The 24407-nt window shown below is 38.2% G+C and overlaps 1 protein-coding gene across 2 annotated transcripts in view; it reads right to left on the bottom strand.

Annotated features, from left to right (window-relative positions):
• Positions 1-14856, bottom strand: part of kctd16 (potassium channel tetramerization domain containing 16) — a 171696-nt gene extending 156840 nt beyond the window's left edge. Inside the window, exons 1-2 of one of the 2 annotated variants that reach the window (XM_031898813.1) lie at positions 14161-14856; positions 12745-13857 (exon numbers count right to left, since the gene is read on the bottom strand). In XM_031898813.1, coding sequence (XP_031754673.1) covers positions 12745-13576 — 832 coding nt within the window. In that variant the 5' untranslated portion in view covers positions 13577-13857; positions 14161-14856. The remainder of the gene's footprint in view (positions 1-12744; positions 13858-14160) is intronic. The other variant, XM_002935264.4, reaches the window with a different exon arrangement.
• Positions 14857-24407: the final 9551 nt, after the last annotated feature.

The raw sequence follows: 24407 nt of genomic DNA, 5'->3' as shown, positions 1-24407 counted from the left end.
TAAAAAGCACAAAATGCTGCAGTCATTTCAACCACTTCCTCGTAAAATTGATTAGATAGTTAGCTCTTTTGGCAGGGCCCTCTTTAACTCTTGTATTGGTTATTGGTTGCTTTGCTTTGCATGTTTTCTTCTATGTTTAATGTATATACACAGTTATTGTACAATGCTGCAAAATTTGCTGTTGTTTTATAATGATAATAATACAAATAATAATGATTTACACTCAAACAACCAGATAGCTGCTGAAATTCCTACTAAACTAGAAATTAAAAGGTTAAACAAAAACCTAAATAATCCAAAAAAAACAACAACAAAAAATAAAAAAGAAGACCAATTGCAAATTGTCTCAGAATTTCAACATCATACTAAATGGGAATTCAAAGCTGAACTACCCCTTAACAGCACAAATCCCCAACCAGTGGCTCGGGGGCAACATGTTGCTCACCAACCCCTTGGATGTTGCTCTCAGTGCCCCCAAACCAGGGAGTTATTTTTTAATTCCTGACTTGGGGGCAAGTTTTGGTTGAATAAAAACAAGATTTACTACCAAATAAAGCCCATGTAAGCTGATAGTGTGCATAGATGCTGCCTAATAGCCAACCTTAGCCCTTATTTGGCACCTCCATGAACTTTTATGGTTTGTGTTGCTCTCCCATTCTTTTTATATTTGACTGTTACATAGTTAGTTAGTTAGTTACATAGGGTTGAAAAAAGACCAGTGTCCATCAAGTTCAACCCATCCAAGTAAACCCAGCACACTTAACCCACACCTACCAATCTAAACACTCACGTACATACACTATATATACAACCACTAGTACTAACTGTAGATATTAGTATCACAATAGCCTTGGATATTCTGATTGATCAAGAACTCATCCAGGCCCCTCTTAAAGGCATTAACAGAATCTGCCATTACCACATCACTAGGAAGGGCATTCCATAACCTCACTGCCCTCACCGTGAAAAACCACCTACGCTGCTTCAAATGGAAGCTCCTTTCCTCTAATCTAAAGGGGTGACCTCTGGTGCGCTGATTGTTTTTATGGGAAAAAAGAACATCCCCCAACTGCCTATAATCCCCTCTAATGTACTTGTACAGAGTAATCATGTCCCCTCGCAAGCGCCTCTTTTCCAGAGAGAACAACCCCAACCTCGACAGTCTCACCTCATAGTTTAAATCTTCCATCCCCTTAACCAGTTTAGTTGCACGTCTCTGCACTTTCTCCAGCTCATTAATATCCTTCTTAAGGACTGGAGCCCAAAACTGCACTGCATACTCAAGGTGAGGCCTTACCAGGGACCTATAAAGGGGCAAAATTATGTTCTCATCCCTTGAGTCAATGCCCTTTTTTATACAAGACAGCACTTTATTTGCTTTAGTAGCCACAGAATGACACTGCCTGGCATTAGACAACTTGTTATCAACAAAAAACCCTAGATCCTTCTCCATTAAGGAAACCCCCAACACACTCCCATTCAGTAGATAGTTTGCGTTTATATGATTTCTACCAAAGTGCATAACTTTGCACTTATCAACATTGAACCTCATTTTCCAGTTTGCTGCCCAGTTATCTAATTTTGTCAAATCGCTCTGCAAAGCGGCAGCATCCTGCATGGAACTTATAGTTTTGCACAATTTAGTGTCATCAGCAAAAATAGAAACAGTACTGTCTATGCCCACCTCCAGGTCATTAATAAACAAGTTAAAAAGCAAAGGCCCAAGGACTGACCCCTGCGGTACTCCACTAACCACACTGGTCCAATTAGAAAATGTTCCATTTACAACCACTCTTTGTACTCTATCCTTCAGCCAGTTCTCTATCCAATTACAAATATTATGTTCTAGGCCAATATTCCTTAATTTGATCATTAACCTTCTGTGAGGTACTGTATCAAACGCTTTAGCAAAGTCCAAGTAGATGACATCAACTGCCATTCCAGCATCAAGGTTCCTGCTCACCTCCTCATAAAAGGCGACTAAATTAGTCTGGCAAGATCTGTTACGCATAAAACCATGCTGGCACAAACTAATAGTATTGTGAACTGCAATGTATTCAAGTACCCTATCCCTTATTACCCCTTCCAAAAGTTTTCCTACTACTGATGTCAGACTAACAGGCCTATAGTTTTCAGGCTGAGAACGGGATCCCTTTTTAAATAACGGCACCACATTAGCAATCCGCCAGTCTCTTGGCACCATGCCAGACCTCAATGAATCCTGAAAAATTAAGTGAAGAGGTTTGGCAATCACAGCGCTCAGCTCATTTAATACCCTGGGATGAATCCCATCCGGCCCTGGACCTTTGTTTACCTTTACATGTTCAAGTCTCTTTTGAATTTCCTCCCGAGTGACCCATGCGCCAGTAGCTAAATTACTAGAACTGGGCATATTACAAGGGAAGCCTTCATTATCTGGCTCCTCAGATGTATAGACAGATGAAAAATAAGAGTTCAAAATTTCAGCTTTTTCCCCGTTCTCATCAACCAACTTACCCCCCCGTGATAATAAAGTTCCCACCCCTTCTTGCTTCATTTTTTTACTATTCACATAATTAAAAAATAATTTAGGATTCTTTTTACTCCTAGCTGCAATATCCCTTTCCATTTCTATTTTAGCTTGCTTGATAACTTTTTTGCATGCTTTATTTGCTTCCTTGTACCTGATGAAAGTTTCTGCTGTCCCAGCTAACTTGAATGCCCTAAAAGCACGTTTTTTCTTACCAACATAATGGTCTGGGAAATTGGCAGCTCATCTACATACGGTAATCAATTTTGGAGGTCAAAGTCAGCATTTGGTTAATAGACCTGATAACGACAGACAATCAAGAAAATAATTTTAATTAACAGTGGGGTTCATTCTACTGCTGGGACACCAATAGCGCTAAGGCCACACTCACATTTGGAGGTGCTTTTAAGAACTTCCCTTGGTTACAATTCATTAACACAGATGCAACAGCTTGATGAATTATTGCTTATATAAACACAGTTGGCAGCTACTAATTAAATAATTATAAAAACACAGAAGATGCAGTATCTCTCTAGAAACCTAATAAAGACCAATCTGTCAGTCGGACACATTGAAGGCTGAAACAAGAGTTAACTGTTCCATAAAAATGCAAGACATGTAATACAGGGATCTAATTTACTGCAGCATACACAATGCCTTCAACATATTTACTGCCCAGGCACTACACAACAATAGGCAGAAAAGGAGCAGCTTTGGAAAATGGGAAAAAAATATCTGAGAAATAAAATATAAAAGAAACAAGATGAGCAAACTGCTCATTTCCCATGGAACATCCCAAATCTGAAATCAACAAACACTGGTACATATTGATCCTTTTGTTCTCAATCTATCATCTACAATTTGCCTCCATCTTTATAGTCATATCTGAATCCATCGCCCACGTCTTTCTCACGGTTAAGATCTCTTTTAGCTGTTGTACAGTAACAGCTTGTGTTCTTCTTGCAGTTTGCCCAGGAAAGAAAAAAAAATAAGTGGGCAAGCTGTCGCTGCATAGTAGACGGATACATTCATATATTGGCACAGGTAAATATATTTGTGGGAAATGATTTATAAAGGAATTGTTCCTTGATATTTACGAGAATGGTTCACTGTAAAAATGACTTCAAGGCATTGTAAATTCGAATACAGGTATAGGACCCGTTATCCAAAATGCTCAGGACCAAGGGTATTCCGCATAAGGGGTCTTTCCGTAATTTGGATCTCCATACCTAAAGTCTACTAAAAATAAAACATTATTTAAACCCAATAGGATTATTTTGCATCCAGTGAGGATTATTTATATCTTAGTTGGGATCAATTACAAGGTTCTGTTTTATTATTACAGGGAAAAAGGAAATCAGTTTTAAAATTCTCAGTTATTTGATTATAATGGAGTCTATGGGAGACAGGCTTTCCGTAATTCAGAGCTTTCTGGATAATGGGTTTCCGGATAAGAGATCCCATACCTGTATAAGCTTTTGCTTACAGGGGTGGTTCACCAGTAAATTAACTTTCAGTATGATATAGAGAGTGATATTCTGAGATCATTTGCAATTGGCCTTCATTTTTTATTAATTATGGTTTTTAAATTATGTAGCTTTTTGTTTAGTAGCTCTCTGCTTTGAAATGTCAGAAGCTATCTGGTTTCTAGGGTGCAATTTACCCTAGCAACCAGGCACTGGTTTGAAAGAGTGACTGGAATATGAGCAGGAGAGGCCTGAATAGATAGATAAATAATAAAAAGTAACAATAACAATATCATTTTTGACTGCCAGGGTCAGTGACCCCCATCTGAAAGCTGGAAAAAGAAAGCAAATAATTCAAAGACTATAAAAAAATTAAAAAATGAAGACCAATTAAAAATTACTGACCATAATATGACATATTATAGGGGCCAATTACTAATGCTCAGATTTTTTTTTCTAATTCGGATTTTTTAGCGTTAAAAGGTGCTAATTTTTTTGGATTTTCTGTGCGACAAAATGGCAAAAAATCAGAATCCGACAATTCACCAGTTAAAACTTGCTGAGATTGCTGAAGTTGAGTTACCTCAAAGGTGAACAACCCCTTAAATGAAAGCAAATAAATATTAATGACAAATATTCAATATTAAAACAAGTAGTAAATATGTTTGCTACTAAAAAGAATGCAATATCCAACTATATTACTCCACTAGAAACCTTAAGACCAATCTGCCAGGCATATTGATGGCTAAAGCATAAATCGAAGCATTACTTTTAATCTAATTTACTGCAACATACTCAATGCCCTCACTGTTTTTTACAGCCTAGGCAGTACACATTTGAATAAGGCCCCCCTACAATAGGATCAAGTATTAGATTGGCCTGCATGAAGCGTATACTCGGCAAGCGTTTTTTGGCTTGCCGGAAATATGCGCCATACGCTACATCTGGCATTAGCCTAAATAAGCTGCTTATTATAGAGTAACATCAGCTGTTTATATTGCACACACAAGGGGCGAGGCCAAAATATTGGTACTGCGCCTAATGGGGGGGCCCCATATAAATAACCTGTGCGGGGCCCCAGAGTTTCTGATGGGGACCCTGGCTACAGCTGCCTACATCCTCCAACAGCTATTTGGTACTGGAGAATTCAGAAATGTTACTTCAGCAAGCATTGGCCAACTGCAGGATGATTGGCTTTTGATAATTACTGCTGGCAAGCAATGGTTCCGTTGTTCTCCAGAAAAGAACAAGGCAATCAAAATGTTCCATGTGCCATAAGACTACAAATATATACTAAGTACAGATTTCTCTAATATGAAACATTTCTACCAGAAACTGATTATACATATTTCTAATTATAAAAAGCAAGCAATGATGTTATGGGATTTTACAGCTACAGCAAACCTTTACTAGCAAATAAAACTATATAACCCACATGCAGAGCAAAGAAAATGTCAGTGGGGTAATTACATTTTTGATGTAATTTTACACAGCAATTCTTTTGGACAATAGGGCTGATTTACCATTACCAAGGGTGCAATAAGGGGTGCAAAAATGGGACCTTGCACAGAGCATATGTGCCCAAGGCAATGGCCACCTATCCTACCAGTGTTCCCTATCTTGCACACCATTCCGGGGACATTCCAGGGGGATAGCACTGGATACATATATATATATATATAGAATGCTGTGCAGTATGTTAAGGATATGCTGTATATGAAGCTTAAGGTGTGCAGTGTGAATGGTTAAAATGATGAAAATGTGTGGTAACTGATGGATATGTATGAGACAGAAATCTGGGAATTAAGTGAAAAGAGTGTGTGGGATTGCTTCATTAGAATGTAGTAAAGTAACTGATTACAGTGGAAAATGGTACTCTTCCAGTAAACCAATAGCATCATCCCACCCACAAAGGATAATGTTCTTCTCGTATTTAACATTTTCCACAGTTCCACTAAGGCAAAAGATATGGCAGCTATTTCTCATGTGTATGAAGCATGAGCCCATACTCATTCATTGTTTTGTAAGAAAAAATATGTTTAGGATACAGTGCATAAGTCACTTATATATATATTTTAGCTTTAATGTCCACATTTCATCCTCCAAAGATGATCGCACAGCCTACTGCCTTTCCAATGCACATGAGATACTGCTGACAACATGGAAAGAAATGCTAGGCTGTTGCTAAATAGGTGTGGCAAATTTAGATTTCATTGAAAAATAAATGACAGCTAATGGAGCAAATGACACAGTAATAATAGTAAGCACGCTTAGAACCATAAATACAGTTTCACCTTCACGTTTAATTCTATGTTACATGGTAGCTAAGGACCTAGGGACACACATCTATGTTTAGTTGTTTAAAAGCAGAAATGTGAACTGCTGAGCACTACACTCCGGGGAGCCTCTGCTGTTAACCTTTTGGCTGCTGTACACGCTGCCACCAGCTCTTGAGAGATATACTAATAGCTCGCTTACTGTATCTTTTTCAGATCATTTATGGGCTTGTTGCTCAGGATGGATTTTTTTTACAGTAAATGCACGTTCCCAATGCTCTATAATGAAAAATTTATTGTAGAACAGAATTTGGCTTCCTTTTAATTCGTAAGGAATATTGAATCTGGATGTTGTTAGAACAGCAATGGTTGTAATTATTAGATTTGCTCATTAACACAAATGATTGCCCTTTATTCATTAAGTATATTGCTGTGTAATGCTTAATCAATAATGCTATATAAAATCATTAAGTCATCATAGCCAATTTCATTCTATGGCATTTTACTTTTTTATTTTTAAATCATAAATCTCTCTGTCTCACTATCCAGCCATCTATCTGAGCATCTATTTATTGCGCTTAGATGGTTTTAGAACTAAATTGGGTGTAATTGTTATTTTTTAATACAAATACCCTTTATACTTCAGGTAATTTTCTATGTAATGCTTATTTAATCTGTAATGTTATAGAGAATATCTTCATCATAGTTAATACCATCCCATTGTATATTATTATGTTATATCGGTGCATACTCAATCAGTCAACTGATATCTTTTCAAGACAGAGAGAAAGACTACCTTGGGCTCTTCCTAACGACTCTTGGCTTAACTTTTAAGCTTAGATTCTTAACATACAGTAGCTTCATATTGCCACCCTGTTGCAGTCATGTGGTTACATTATCCTATGGATCCTCTGTGCCTCATCAGTCAATGACCAAGAGCTCACACATGTAGAAGGATAACCCTTACTGGCCACTGTTAGGTTGGCCACCCTCCATAAAACCGGACTAATTCAATCATTTATAAATTATCACATAATTTAGTTATAAATGTTTATATAAATAAAGAGTTAATACCCTTTTTCACCCATTAAGCCCTTTATTCTTTCTCTTGACACTTGGGACATCCAGGTTTAGATGGGGATTCAAAATAGGCCCTGGCATTTCAAGTACATGGAAACAGCCCCCCATCAGCCCAATAAAACGTGACTGTCTATGAAATCTTACAGCAGCCCCATTGGCGTTTGCCAGAACCCAGACTGCCAGTCCAGGCCTGAGGACACCTGAGGAGTCTTTATAGAAACACAGCTGTATCAATGCACAGCACAAAAATGTTAAGCATGTGTGCACCTACCTGTTAAGAAACTAAGCATTAAAGCTTCTATCAACACTTGGCAAAGTATTAGAGATAATTGTTGGAAGACATATAGCCTCACAACCAGTTGCAAAGTCTAATCATTTTGTAAGTGCATCAATGCTTATACTAGATACTAGGGAATAATGCATTCCCTTCCTTGTTTAAAGAATTGCTCAGGCTTTGTGCTTTATTTAGGAGTTACCCTCATGTATACAGCATTGCCTTATGGTGCCCCCTTTCCTGCCACCTAATCATTAAGGATAGGCACAGGCCACAACTGAGCCCTGTCCATACCACCTGCCTTATAGCAGCAGGTAAGGACTTTGCTGGACTGTGTCTGATTTTTTTATCTGATGCAAGGAGCATAGAGTAGTCATTCCCCAAGCAGAAATGCTACATGTGTGAGCACTAAGGGGGTGCTCTTGCTCCTCTTAGTACTCTTGCACTTTTGCATGGGCACGGCAAATACCCCCAACTATGGTTGCCACCTAGCCAGCATTTTACCAGCTTAGCCAATAAAAACGTGCCAGGGGGGCCCCTAAGCCCCCAATTAGCTTCAAATCTGCCTAAAACTTAACCTTTCTCTTCCTTTACTCTCTTCCTGATTCCTTCTGAGACATCCTTGACATTATAGTTCCCCCACGTTTATTAACCCCCGGCCCTTCTACATCACTATCCGCCCCTTTTGCTCCCACCCCCAGCTTGCTGCTAAGTTCTTTTTAGAAAGGCTGCACCCCAACAGCCAACATTGCTATTACTGGAGGCAGGGAAAACACTTTCTACCAAAAAACTAAAATCATGGTAAAATGTCAAATTCAAATGCTGATACATTACCAGGTACTGTAGGGTCAGTCTGAAACTTTAAAGTTCTAGTTTTTACTTTACTGTGCATGCATGCAGTTCAAGGCAGAACAGGGAATCTCTGGGCTTTCAGGAAAGATGGTACTGTGGCGCTTAATGGAATAGTATCCCAGGCAAAGGAATTTTTAAATGAAGGTAAGTGCCATTCTGTGTTCTAAGGTCAGCAATTATATTCACTGGGGTGCCCTACAAATTAGCACTTTACTTGTCCTTAAAGGCTATGTGATCAAGTAAGTCTATACTTTCCCATTGTTAAGGCCTGAGAATGAAACATTACATTTAACATTTACTATAGATGAAGTGAACTGAACCCCCAAGAACTCACTACTGCAAACAGAGGCATCTGCAAGAACTACAGAATAAATTATTCTCAGGGAAGAACACTGGGAAGCAATTGAAAAATAGATTTCCTTTTCAAAGCAATTCAAGAGAAATATTAGAATTATATATTCTAAATAAATATATATAGCGATAGAAATACATATTGTTACTCACATTATTTAAAAAAAACAAACAATTGTTGCTGTAAAATCTAGTAACAATCTTGACCTTACTGATAAAGATATCAGTGGTAAGTGAGATCATTAAAAACAAGATAGTAGAAAAATTCTACCATATTCTATGCTAAGGGGCCCATTTACTTACTCACGAACGGGTCGAAATGAGTCCGATTGCGTTTTTTTCGTAATGATCGGTATTTTGCGATTTTTTCGTATTTTTTGCGATTTTTTCGGCGTCTTTACGAATTTTTCGTTACCAATACGATTTTTGCGTAAAAACGCAAGTTTTTCGTAGCCATTACAAAAGTTGCGTAAAAAGTTGCGCTTTTTTCGTAGCGTTAAAACTTACGCGAAAAGTCGCGCCTTTTTCGTAGCGTTAAAACTTAAAAGGTGCAAAGTTTCGCGTAAGTTTTAACGCTACGAAAAAAGTGCAACTTTTTGCGCAAGTTTTAACGCTACGAAAAATTGGCAGATTTTACGCAACTTTTGTAATGGCTACGAAAAACTTGCGTTTTTACGCAAAAATCGTATTGGTAACGAAAAATTCGTAAAGACGCCGAAAAAACCGCAACAAATACGAAAAAGTCGCAAAATGTTCGTTTTCAAGTCGGAACTTTTCCAATTCGGGTCGGATTCGTGGGTTAGTAAATCAGCCCCTAAGTATTCAAAAGAAAATACCAAAACATGCAAAACCCTTATGATCAATTCCCAGGGGCAATATTATATTCAACTGAATAGTACAGCTTTTCACCATTGCTAGAATATGCCATAGATATTCAAGCTAATACTACAAGGTGCAAAGCTGCATGGCCATAAGCTCACTCTATTGCTGTCAATAACTTGCTAAAGGTCTGTAAATGGTTTATATTATTGGAGATGGGATAGCACCAAAATATAAACTAGGTGGTTTCAGATAACTAATCAATTCTACTGGACTGTACTTATTTTAGAGATGGTTCTCATATTAAGCTTCTTAAATTTCCTCATCAAGACTACAGGATCAATGCTCCGCCTATTACTGAATGCAAAAATATGGCATTAATAGACACTGAAATAATAATTACTAGAAATCTACTGCAGATAAACTTTGTCTCTTCTTAATTCTCTAACTACTCTCTGTCCCCACCTACTCTCTTCATCACTTTTAATCTCTTTCCTTCTCTATCTTCCTCCTCCTCCTTGTTCTCCCTTCTCCATCTCCTATCTCCTGTTCTCTCTGCCTGTTATATTCAGTGTACCCCGTGGCTGACCATATCATAATGTGCTATCATTTTCCCTGGTCCCCTGGATGTCCTGTAGGAGAAAGCAACATTCTCTTCACTCTTCCTGTCACAGCTCCATGCTAACAAGACTGAGAAGTTTGGTGGCAAGATGGGAATAACACTGGTGATTTCTAACTTTTGAGCAGGCAGGGTACAGTCATACCACTGGGAAGCATCACAAGCCTTTCAGCGGTTATGATAATACAAATAAGTACTATATGTGGTGGTGGAGTTGTAATCATGCTATTCTGAAATGGGTGACAACAGCTAAAATTGCTGCAAACTGTTGCTTATGGATTTCATGAAATCCTTAACCTATGAGATAGCTTTAAATATATGCAACATATGATATAGCTTTAAATATATTCAATGTCCCATAATGCTAAAATATTTTTGGTGCTTGAAGACAATAGAGATGTGAAGAAGAGATAATGTTAAATCTATTAACAATGTATCTATTAACAATGCAACAGAAAGAGTATAGGCAGGGGAGAAAGGCCTCCTGTCCCTGCTGAATTTAGAAGATCATTTATTGTAGAGAAAACATTGATTGGCAGTTATTACTTATCTTTATCTATAACAATGACAGAAAACGTATTACATGACCCTGACCCATGAGTAATATTAAAGTAAATGACTAACATTAACATAAGGAAAAGCCCATTCAAATAAACCTATAGCTTGTTCAGTAAACGGAACCTTCCTTCTCTTCATGTAAGTATGTGAATAAGTTACCATATTGATTGGCAAAGATAAGACATCTGGCATAATCTCTGTGGTTGTGAATTTGAACACATGCCTCAGTTTTTCTCTACAAAGTGAAGTAGCACTTACTAAATAGTGTCTTGGTGGGTGCATATAACCTTCACACTGAAACAGAATCCCTCCCTGAATGCACTGCCCTAAAGCATAATGTTGAATAAGGGGTATTGCAAATGGCCTGGCCAAATGTACATCTGCCCTATTCAGTCACTAAGCCACTGGCATGCACTATATGCACAGCTCTGCAACATTTAGCCAGGAACTACAGTCTGCTGATGGTAAAGCCATTTTCTCACTAACTTGTCTTACTGCAATAATATTTACAATTAATCAAAGTGATTTTGGTAGCTGATTAATGCCCTCTTTATAATACATATGTTAATGGGACTGCAATCCTTTGTATTCTTTATGTACACAGATTAGCATGTGCTCACACACAAACGTACTCTGCAGGCGACATTAAGCTCACTTCTCATACAAGTGGCCCTGTTTGGACCCTCCTAAAAACAGTGATGAGATTGATGTCAATTCAGCTAGAAACGCCCAATCATCAATCAACACCCACAAACAGAGTCACAGGCAGTGGAAAAACGCTTGTGCTGGTTTCACTGTATTAAAAAGGGTGGTGCTGGTTACATTTCCTGGGTGCCAGCAGTTTCTGACCTTGGACAGGTCACTGTGCCAGAATTAAATGAGATCTGCTCTTAATAACATCACATATAGCCCTGTGCACATTATAGCTATACAGAGACGGATCTAAACTGAAAGGCAGAATACAGATATATAGGTACTAAAACTATACCATTACAGGCATAACATCACGTATATTTAAGACTGCAAAAAAGTAATATTTCAGTATTCTATTACTATAATGTCCCTGCTTCATACTCTGCTCCTATTAATATATAACCCTGTACTGACCAGGGATCACAATCTTATGCAACACCACCCTTGACCTAACATCACCCTCGCTGTAACTTCAGTTTTAACCCTGTCCATAAACTGCTGTTAGATGTACAGAGTTCTGTTCTCCATGCTGACTTTTTTAATTCCCTCAGATGAATAAAAGTCAGTTATTTTATTATACATTTTCCCTGTGTTTTTCAACGGACTTAATTAAAGTATAGCACTCCATGACATCAGTGTTTAATATACAATCAAACTGCATCATTCTTTTATTATTACTGCTATAATAATGTAACAATTCAAATAAGTGACTATGCAAGCACTGTAATGTACCAACCATCCTCCAAGCAAAATGCAAATCAAAGAGATAAAAAGCCTCCTTTAATACCGTTTAGGCTCACCTCTTCTTTTAACAGTAAATGCCTGTGTCAAAATTACATGTCCTGTTGCTTTAAGAATCTGGACACGAGTAATATGCTGACTGCCAATACACTAGTCTCTGGTGCCATCTAGCCATAATAGCTCCGCATTGGCATTATTAGCACTGCCAAAAGCACAATTTGGAAATTATATTGAGATTCTTCTCCTAGAGCACAGAATTAGTTTGGATATGAAAAATACATTTTGTTATTACACGCAAGAGCTCCGAGCTTGAATAACTAATGTAGTGAAACCTTGCAGTTTCATTTTTTACATATTAAACAATTCCCTTTTATTGGCTTCTCTTAGATAAAGCATTTGATGTGCAGCTAATATAGTGCGTAAGTTAGTGGCATCCATTGTAAATCCTAGGCTAGGCTGTAAATCAGCTCTTGAAAGCAAGCATGGAAAGATTTGCTGGTACTTACTGTAGAAAACATATTCGGTGTAACTGGACCAGATCTTGTCATCAGTGTATTGGTTAACAAATGAAGCTGTCACTGAGGAATTGCAGGCCACCATGAGGAATCCACTCTCTGATAACATGTCAAAGGCTCTTTCTAGGTGCTTGAATTTTAGATAAAACCTGGAGGTGTACTTTTCTGGGGCTCTGTCTGGGTCCCTGCTTTCATTTAATGTATCCCCAAAAACCTCTTTGGCTAGGGAGATTCTCCCACAGACCAATATTCTTGGAACTCTTCGAAACTTGGCATCCGCTTGGCTTTCCCTACCCATGGTGCATGATCCTCGGTACCCTACTGTGACGAAACCCCATTTCCTGTCTGAAGGCATGAGTGATGCAGATGGGCATATTCGGGTTTCACTCCCTTGGGAGACTTCCTCATAATCACTGTGGCAGTAATCATCTGGGCTCTGCTTGACTTCTTCAGGTATTAAGAGTTTTACCAAATCTGGAAGCTGGAAGTATTCAGCTTCTCTTTTCAATCTTCCTCTTTCCGGGAAGTGATCCGGCAAGACGACCTGTCTGTCCCTGAGATAATCGAGAACATAACGGAAAAGAAAGCCATCTCGGTCAATAAAGAACCGGCCCTTGGCATCCTTGGCCAAATCATTGACAGAATCCCGTTTGCAAGTGAACATTTTCCACAGCAGGGAATGTGGTATACTTGTCAAGGTGGCATGGCGTGTAAAATAAACCTGTCCACCAACATTCAGCTCTACCACCTCAGGGAACGACTGCAGAATAGTCCCTTGGTCTCTGGGTGGAGCGTAAGTTCTACAGTTACCACTCAGAGCCATTGTGCTTTTAGATAACTACAACAGACTGCAAAGCTTTCATGAAGTATTAAAACAGAAATAAAAAAGAGAAGCAAGGATGACAGAGGTCCGGAATTTTTCTTCCCCGCTTGGGCTTTGTATTCATGAAGTCAGTTGTACACAAGCAATGATGTTCTTTTCCTTTGAAGACTGATTCCACTTGAGCAATCACTTGCTAAATAGCTTCAAGTGGAGCCTCGCACAGCACCACAGAGGCACCATTCGAGCAAGGTCACACAGCAAGTATAGCAAACTGTTATCTGCTGGGGAAAAAAAAACATAGAGTTAGAAGAAAGCACAGGCTGCCAGGGAGTCATTGCCAGAATGCATGTAGTGGTTTATATAAGATATGCATTTACTTTTAAATTGCAGCTGCATTTTTCAGTTACATTGTACATTGACTTATAATACAGAATGATGCAGCTTAATCACTATCAAAGAAATACTTATGCATTAAAGCAGCAATTTTGTGAAGAAGAAATAGAAGCTGTATATGAATTCCAACTATATCTATATGAAGAAAAAAAGAAAAACTGTGTATGAATGTATATGAATTCCAACTATACCTGAGATGCATAATCCAAGTATATAGGAAAGGAAATCCAATTTAGTATAAAGACAGAGTAGAATGGAGTTCTGTAAAGTCTAGGAAAGTTTAAGGTAAGCAGTTCCAGCCTAGAAGTCTCAGGTATATTAGTCAGCAAGTAAAGGCAAGCTCTGAATAGGGCATGCTTGATGGGAGAGCACACAACTGAAGAGAGATATCTTGCTACAGATGGGATGCTGGCTTCTAAATGCCTTGCTCCAAACTCAAAATCTCAGCAACCAGCCTGCTGAAAGCAAGATGTGCATGGGGCTTGCCAAGTCCAGAAAAAAGCAGAAATGGTAGCATAGTTCCAAGGAGGCTGAGAGAGAATGAGGGGGAGATTGAGAGGGGCAGAGAGCAGCAGAACAGCCTGCAGTCGCTTCTCTCCAGCTCTGGGTGCCTTCCTGCTCTGATGCTGAGCCTGCTCCGGCTGCTATGAGCTGGGTGGATCTACAGTTCCCAGAGCTGTTCAGAGATGCTGTTGTTTAAGCAGTGCAGGGAAGAAACCATCCAGGGAAATAGCTATTACATCATCTTAAAGGAGTAAGGCTGTGGAAAAAAAAACTAGAGCGGAGAATGCATCAGTGTATCCTCTTGTATTTAGATACGTTACAGGTATTTAGACATGGTAAATAAGGTTCAAATCAATGTGCAGAAAAAATCTCTACCACAGACCAGCTCATCATTTCCCCCCCCCCTGTCGATAGTTAACCCTACAAACCTTCGTTAAAATTGTCACGCTGAGCGCTGCTCCCAACTGTTTTTGCAAATTACAGCAATTAAGAACGCTGCTTCCTTTCATGTTCCCAGAATTATCTATTCCGATGTGAATACATATCTGACACGTGACGCCGATTTCTGGCACAAGTTTGAACCGCTGCCATTAACCCCTAGAAGGGGACAGTGATAAAACAATGTGATGGGCAGATTCAGCCCTGAATGGGTTCTAGTCTAATTTCAATAAAATATTAATTTTCCCCTGCCTTGTTTCCAGTTATATGGCATTGAAAATGTTATGCTATCAGAAGAGCTGGCTTGGCAGGACTCTGCATTGTACTGGATTGGTTTGGCTTGTCCACTGGCAGTTATCTCATAAACAAATCTTTTACAATTGAAACATCTTACTCTCAGGAGCCTGTTGGTTTCATGTATGTATGCCATATATATTTCTCTTTGAAAGTACTCCATTTCACTTTCTTTATAACATTATTATAGGATAATAATTGCATGTTCCAAACTTAATAAATAGGGCCAATAAGAGAGAGGTTTCACCTCCTTCCTTCTGTGTCTTTTACAAACTGCCCTCCCTGTACTTTTCTATAAAGGTATGGGACCTGTTATCCAGAATAAGGAAACTCTCCATAATTTGGATCTCCATACTTTGTCTACTTAAAAAATATTTATATAATTACATTAACATTTTGGTGATTCTAAATGCTTAGCTGGTACCCTGGGCCGATGCTCCTGTTCACTAAAAACTGTACTGGCCCAAAGTATCTCGTCACCATTTTTCCGGATTCTTCCGTCTTCTCTTGTTCTGGTCCACGCAGGTGGCTCCCCAAAAGCTTCCGCCCTAGGCACAGGCCCACAGGTTCTATATATAAATATGGACCTGGATAAACTACAATGTGCTATTTAATAAACAGAGAGAAAAAGGAAATATATTTTAAAATTTGTAATTATTTTACTCAAATAGGGTCTATGGTAGATAACCTTCCTGTAATTTGGAACTTTAATATCATTAGATAATGGGTTTCTGGATGATGGATCCCAAACCTGCACTGCAAATATGTACAGTTATGTGCATATTAGTAATCCAATATAAATAAAGTTATAGATATATACATACCTTGGGCATGAACAAGTGTCACACCTGCTTATATGACTGAGGAGTTATAGGGTAGACACACAGTCCTTAAAGAGACTACAATAGTTACATACATATATACCATGTAAAATATATGTAAATTATTCTATTTCGTTCAAGGCTATACAATAATCATTTTTTTGCACTACAACTCACAATATTTTAGGCAGCCAGTAGCCCAGTTTTCATAGGTAGCCAGCAGCCTGGTATTGGTAGGCAACCAGCAGTTTGGATGGCATAAAATAAAATACGCACCTTAATAAATTCTCTGTTTTATTTTACACAGCTTTTTACACCATTTTCATATTAATTGTTTTATGTAGTACAATAAATAGGGCCCCTTGAATATCATATGCATATGGATGTTACTATACAGCAGTGATCCCCAACCAGTGGCTCGCGAGCAACATGTTGCTCACCAACCCCTTGGATGTTGCTCCCAGTATCCACAAAGCAGGTGCTTATTTTTGAATTCCTGACTTGGAGGCAAGTTATGGTTGCATCAAAATCATGTACTACCAAACAGAACCTCTTGTAGGCTGTCAGTCCATATAGGGGCTACCAAATAGCCAATCACTGTCCTTATTTGGCACCCAAGGAACTTTTTTCATGCGCGTGTTTCTCCCCAACACGTTTTCCATTTGAATGTTGCTCACAGGTATAAAAGGTTGGGGACCCCTGCTATACAAGTTGCCTACTGCCTTTCAGAAATCATTTCCCTTCTGCAGCATGGTGGCTCATCGGTTAGCATGGTGCAGTGCCCTGAGTTTGATTCCAACCAGGACATTATCTGCAAGGAGTTTGTTTTTTCTCCCTAGATCTACGTGGATTTCTTCCCACTGTTTAAAAGCACACAGGCAGGTTAATTGGCTCCTGATGAAAATGACCCTAGTCAGAATGTTGCATGAAAGCTCAATAGCTTAATGATGGCAAAGACGAACAATCTCTTTAAAGCGCTGCAGAATAAGTCAGCTCAATATATATTAAAAATCATTATAATATGGTACATGCTGCAGATAGTTATTTACAACTGGCGTTAAGGTTATATCAACTAGTATAAAGGTAATATCATTTTATTTTTTATTTTGCTATAATAAGTACTTCAATTCACTTCAAACCATCCCAAAACAAGTAAACTTCATCCACGCAAAACCCCAAGCATGAGGAGATCTCTCATTAAAATGTGTTTTACTAACAAATGGAGGAAAAGCCTGCTGACAGCTAATAAAACCCACTAATATGCTCCATTGGCTTAACATGACATCAACTATGCAAGCATCCTGTTCCGCGGCCTGAGGTTTAGTGGGCTACCAACAATCCTTTATGGAAGAAATCTTAATGTATGTAAGTAATGAAGACATTAAACCAGTCAGTGGGAGAGTGTGTCTTGGCTCCGACAACATATAATGCCCATAATGCTGTGGTAAATATTTAAAACAAGCTGCTCTTTCTCAATGAGCAAGCATAAGCACTACTGCTGCCATTCAGACGTAAACCTATTTGCTTGTAATGGTTTTATTTCATTGTCTTAAATAGGAATTTAACCTTCACGGTTCTGGTACAATGTTTTTTATCTGAAACATAAAAAATAGTGAAGCCTGATAAAGTGAGGAGACCTCAAGCTATTAGCTATTAGTTCTTTAAATTGACAAATAAATAATAATAGAAGGGGTTTTTTTGGCCAGTCACTCTCCTGGGACATAATCAAGAGGCAGGATAGCCCATTTAGGAGGCATAACCTTATTCCCTACTACAGAAAGTTTTATGTTGCTGAATGCTTACAAAATAATAAAACCATAAATGCAAAGTGCTATTGCCCATATAAAGGTTTATAAGCATGAGCATTTCTAATCATTTGGATGATAACGCAGGAAAACAGCAATTATTGATTTCTGTTCACCTTGTAGCAATTTGAGGTAATGGGATTGTGGTTTCCTGGGGGGATAGACCACTGCACACACCCTGCTGACACAAACAAGTCACAGTCTGCTCGCTTGGCAACAGCTGGTCCACAGCTCGTTTTACTTTTAGGATTCTCCATGCTTTTTTTCTCAGATTGTGCAAAACTGCAAAAAAAAGGCCTATGCCGTAACTTATTTTCGAGTCCCACTTTGTCAGTCAGGTGGACCTATTATCTGTCCCTCACAAAACACAGTTTGCCTGGAAAATGTTACTCACAGTTCTCTCACTCATCAGAAGGTGCAGCCCTCGGCTTATCATTTTCCCATTTACACTTAGGGGGAGATGTATCAACGTTTGAGTTAGATTTTTTTTTGTTTTGTAGAAATTTGTTTTTGCTAAACAAACTTGAATTTCATTTATGGTTCAAGAACTCCAAAGTCTGGTATTTATTAAGTGCAAAATACCAGAAAATTTCAATGTAAAAATTCACCATCTAAAAGCTTGTGAGTCAATGAGGGATGTCCTAGGTAAAGCCAAGCCAAATGTTCAATTCCAGTTATTCAAGTTTTTTTGAGTGTGTAAATTCAAAAATTCAAGGTAGTCGAGTTTTTTTAATTGCACAAGAATTCCTTATTAATAAATAAGCAGGCATTCGATATGCAAGTTTTTTTGATTTGGAGAAGCAAACTCGAATACTGGTAAATAAGCCCATTAGGAGCTTCTGAATGACCTAGAGCTTGATTGTTCCCATAAATGGGGTGGTCTGTGAATTTAAGGGGGCAGGGTTAGGATGCGATGGATGGGTCGAGGCAGGATTATGCAGATATTATGGAAAAGTAAAGTTAAGATTGGGGGCTTAAATTGGTAGGCTAGGGGCTCAGTTTAAGGGTATTATACAATTACCAGCAACTACATTGCCCCTAAATGTCTAATACTGTCCCCGGCCTTTGCAGGTGTTTTACCAGCTAGTATCGCAAAGTTCCAGCTGGGTACAACCCTACCACCAGGTAAAGCAGCATGTCTCCCTCACACAGGGTTGAGCAGTGTTTGTCCAATTCATGTCCAGAAAAGTGCAACCACGTGTGTGCCTACTCCTACAAGTTAAACAACTGGATTGATAAATTTTATCTACCTGTACAGAAACGTTCCTATGCTGTTAATAAATATTAAGCACATATAGGCAAGGAACAGTGGATCAAACCCCTCACCCAGCTTCTGCAACAGAGTTCATTTGCTATGCCAGAGGATAAAGTGATTACATGTTAGAACCATTTACCGAGCCAGTGTAAGAGCACAGATGTTACAATTAAATTGATAAATATTTGTCCTGTAATGCAAATGCACTGATGGCAGCTGCCTACAAACAATTAGCAGAACAAGTTTATTGGAAAATGACTTAGCTCCAGTGGCCAAACGGGTATTGCTCTTCAAATCCAAACTAATAATAAGTCAATGGTGATGAAGGTTATCTTCTCATAGAACTCAAACAGCTTGACCAAAACATTTTAGATTCTGTTTGTTTTTAGCTCCATGCACAAAGTTGATCTTGTACCTAGAAATGCTCCATGGTGCTCACTGGGAAGAACCCCGGGCCAGTGAATTTTTCAACTAACAGAAACAACGTCCTGGGGTATCAGGTTTTATTGCAATCACGATGGGGCACCTAACATTTGGAACCCCCAAGTTATTTTCACTTTTCTGTCAAATCTAATTGCTTGTGCTGGTGTCCCAAGAAAAGGAACAATACCATTTTGGTGTCAATTGGGGGTCAATTGGTCGGATACCATGGAGGGTTAGTCAATGCATGAACACCTTAGGACTCACTTACCACTGCAGCCGAAGTTTTTGTCCCCCAGAAATGGACACAGTTTTTGTGTGTTTTTATCACATTCATTAATAGTTCTTGCATTCTTAGACGCAACTTGCACTTGGAGCCAGTCTGCCTCCCATTCTACATTACAAGCAAGTGTTCCTGTTGATGCCAAGGAACCCTGGAGCTACCACTACCTTCAAGATGGTGGTAATTTCAGCATTCTCAATGCAGCCTCAGCAGTCTTGGTCTAAACACACAGACATCATTTTGACACCAAGCGCCAGGGCTGACACAATCCAATTTCCAGTGCAAATTTGTTAGATGCAGTGCCCCCTCACAGGCACAATAATGCTGAAAGTGTGGGGAAAACACTGCATTTTGGGTTAAAAAACATGCATTATTTTGTTAAAATTATAACTAATGTTTTGTATATAAAATTGGCTCCAGTATAACACTATTAAGAAAAAAAAAGATTCCAATCAGAATAGTTTGTTTGTATTAATGTATATTTATATATTTACCCTATTAGTGTACACAGGTCCAGGTGCTCTAGCCTCAAAAACCTTCAGCCCACAGGGCTTTGGTCCAGTTTTCTTCAGTGCCAGCTTCATGTTTCCTCATTTTAGAGATATTTTGTTTTCCAGTATAACACTGCTAATATCTTTATCCGGATGACCCCCACTGTGAGTGGTAAGTGCCCCCTATGCTCTCAGAGCAGTAAAGTGAAAACTCTGGCTTCACAGCCATGTCTTAACCTCAGTCTAAAATAAAAATCTGTAGCTTATTGTTCATAAAACTTCAACTGCTAAAATCAAGATGTGAAAAATATAAATTAAGAAGTATGGATACAGTTTTGGGAAAGACAGGATAATTGGGTAAAGTTACATGTCATTTTCCTGACTGATTATCATGAAGACAAGAGAATCCCAGGTGGCCTACAAGTACTTCTCTGTCCAGAGCTGCCTGCTGATACTGAAGATTACTCTAATTAATTTGAACAGAGAAAAAAAGTTGTCCTTGCATACTATTTTAATTAGTAAATTATTTGGTAAGACATAGGGAAGAATTCTGATGGCTGAAACACTTCCTTCTGTCAAAATTAAATGCAATTGTACTAAGCCTTGAAGGCAAATAATGTAAAATTATCAGGCAGAATAAATATATTATCCAAGAACTGGAAAGACTGGCAGAGAAATCAGTATGAAATATAAAACTTCCTATTAATTAACTGAATTTCATGTAACACTTTTAAAAAAACACACGGTTGGGTTATGACAGTAAGTTACACTTTTCCATATACAGGTATGGGACCTGTTATCCAGAATGCTCAGGACCTGGAGTTTTCCAGATAAGGAATCTTTCCGTAATTTGGATCACCGTGCTTTAATTTTTCAAAAAGAAAAACATTTTAACATAAATAAACCCGTTATGCCTCAAATAAGGATTAATGATATCTTCGGACAACTAAGCACAAGGTACTGTTTTATCATTACAGAGATGGCCTTCCCGGTATTCCAAGCTTTCTGTATAATGGGTTTCCGTATAACAGTTCCTATACCTGTATATTCCATGCACTCACACTTACTTATTCTGCTATCTTCTGGATATATAGTACAGGTATGGGATGCCTTATCCGGAAACCCGTTATCAAGAATGTTCCGAATTACAGGAAGGATGTCTCCCATAGACTCCATTGTAAGCAAATAATTCTAATTTTTAAAAATGATTTCCTTTTTCTCTGTAATAATAAAACAGTACCTTGTTACTTGATCCTAACTAAGATATAATTAATCCTTATTGGAGGCAAAACAATCCTATTGGGTTTATTCAATATTTAAATAATGTTTAGCAGAGTTAAATTATGGAGATTCGAAAAGATCCCTTATACGAAAAACCCCAGGTCCCGAGGATTCTGGATAACAGGTCCCATACCTGTATATGATAACCTCCCCACACACTTTTCATTATCTACGTAACCATCTCTGTGTTTAATATGCATGCTTTAAACAGTTATTTTATTCTTCTGTTTGTGTTTTCTGTTTAGAGACTTTACTTCATGTTCGCTATTTATTTTACTAGTGCAATGAAATTACAGCATAGCATTCTTAAACTGAGCCATTTAATTAATACAATAAAGCTGAAAGCATGAAAACTCTATAAAAAAACTCCTAGACTCCATTAACTCTGTAGGCAGCAGGTACTATTAGTTTAGCTGTACTTGTGAGTCTTAAAATGCATACTATGTATGAAAGCTATACTATTATTTGGAACTGTTACGAATATAAAAAAAACATCTATCTGCTTAAGTTGCAGCTCGTTGCCCAAGAAATGTTTCTGTACATAACATGTGGACTGCCATTGATTTCAATTACTGTATAACCTCTGCATACACTACAAGGCCAAAAGTACATTGACATCCCTTTTAATTATAGGAACTGGCTATTTAAGCCACCAGAATGATACAGAGATGCCAGGGAACAGGAGCACCAATGGGAACTAAAGGAAAAGATGTGCAGCTGAACTACTAAAGCCGTGCCCATCAGTGCTGACACAGCCGCCACTACATTCTACAATGACATTTCTGACAATGCCATGCTTCCCACATTAAGGCTTTTTAACTTTCAAATGGGGGTTGCCGAAAACCCAAAGTTGTAATGGAAAGAAAGTGGGACTTTTTTGAGATTTATTATGGGACAAAACCATGACATGGCAGATGTCCCTTTTACAATTGGGATCTTGCTTTGCTTTGTGCATTCAAGGTTTTCGGGTGTTTTGACTTTTACGCGACAATATGAAAAAGTTATCGTACAAAGCAGTTATTCATGTAAATGAGTTTTTTTGTGATTTCAAAAAAATGAAAACAAGACAAATTCGTGTTTTATTAAGCCCTCTGTGTTTTTTACACCACAACTAAACTCATTTGCATGTATGGCAGTCAATTACTAAAACATCCGAATTGAAAAAGCACAAATGAAAAATGTCACTGAAAAAGAGCAAAATCTCTGACTTTGACTTGTTGTATAAAAGCCAGCGCCATTGATTTGTATGTGATCTTAAAAAGTTTTAGCTGGCATATTTTTGCATTTAGAACCCAAACCAACAAAACTGTGCTTCAGTTAATGCCCTCAGTAGAATTAACTTTTCAAATAAGCTGAACGTTGGAATTTTATCATCCAGAACAGGATTCAAGACCTTTTTATATTATAGGATACTGTACTCTTTACAGTGCTTTACATATATATAAAGAAAAAGGTTATCATGCAATTCAATACAATGGACTGTAACTAAGTAATGACCATGTTTCTAGACCCTGCACAAGCATGCATTAAGTTCTGAAGATGCATGCTTCATTTAGCAGCATAAAACCATTCAGGGATTAAATGTTTTATGTTGAGGTTTTATAGCAATGAAACTACAAGCTAAAACATAAGCTTGACTGTTAACAGCTTGTGACAAACTGAATAAAGAGTTGCATGCATACGTTCCTGTTCCCCGGAAATACTGCATTTTAAACGTTACATGGAACATAGCTTATATCTGACAAATGACATAACTTTGTACCATGTTTGGTGGCACTTATCCTAAAATGAAAAAAAAAAAGTAAAATACGACTATGGCGTTTTAAAAATACAGGCATAGATTAGCAGGCCACGTACAAAATTCATTTTTTTGTGGCGTTAAACAGAAAAACAAAAACATTAGAAGGCAGAGATGTAGATTACCTCTTTAGGGGGAATATAAACTTGGTTGCTTCCAAACGGCAATGATAGGCAATCCCTTGTTAGAGTATAATCAATAGTATTGACAAACTTTGCTATGGGAGAGACAAAAAGCCTTAATTAAGCACATTTTCTATATTAACCAAAAGTAGCTGAACCTTGGATTGACCACAAAAAAAAAAAAATATATAAATATATATATATTAATATACAGGTATAGTAATGTTCAGATACACTTTATAATTCACAGGCTTACCTACACCAATATATTTTTTCTGACAAATTTATGGTATCTTACTCTTCAGGCTAGAAGCAAACCGAAACTACTACTAGGGACAAAAAGTTAACCCTCCAACCGACCCTTGCTCACATCTAACATGCGTCCAACCCAACCTGGCAATCGACCTATATTTATAGACTGGCGTCTACACTGACAATTGCCTACAAATATAGGCTGCCGGAGGCGGAAGTGAGGCACAGTAAGGTCATGGGTGGAGGGGGGCAGTGGAAGAGCTTGGCCTGAACCAACCCGGCCTGTGGGTCCTGCAATTTTTGGGCCGGCCTGCACATCACTTGTGGATACTGCTAAACTGGAAATTCCATGTTTGACTTTATATGAATCACATTATATTGTACTGCCTTGGCTAAACTGGATGTTGTACAGTTTATCTTCTTGTAATTGATTTATAACATGAAAAAGTGAGTCTGGTTTATGCAATAAAATTGCACCTGGTGCTGACACAGATTCTGCACAAGTCTTACAGACACAAGGAAGCCCTGCACTAAGCAAGAAAAGAGTTCTGGAGAATCTTACATTCCCAGCATATAGGTATAGGTCCACAATGTGCCCATTTGCAATCCCTTCTACATGCACTGATGCCAGGCCTAATCAGCGTTGCACACAAACAAAGGTGTAACCCTTTGCA

Source organism: Xenopus tropicalis, chromosome 3 (genome assembly GCF_000004195.4).
Source record: "Xenopus tropicalis strain Nigerian chromosome 3, UCB_Xtro_10.0, whole genome shotgun sequence".
Taxonomy (NCBI): domain Eukaryota; kingdom Metazoa; phylum Chordata; class Amphibia; order Anura; family Pipidae; genus Xenopus; species Xenopus tropicalis.
The sequence above is the reverse complement of the archived record's forward strand: the minus strand, read 5'-3'. Positions and strand labels throughout refer to the sequence as shown.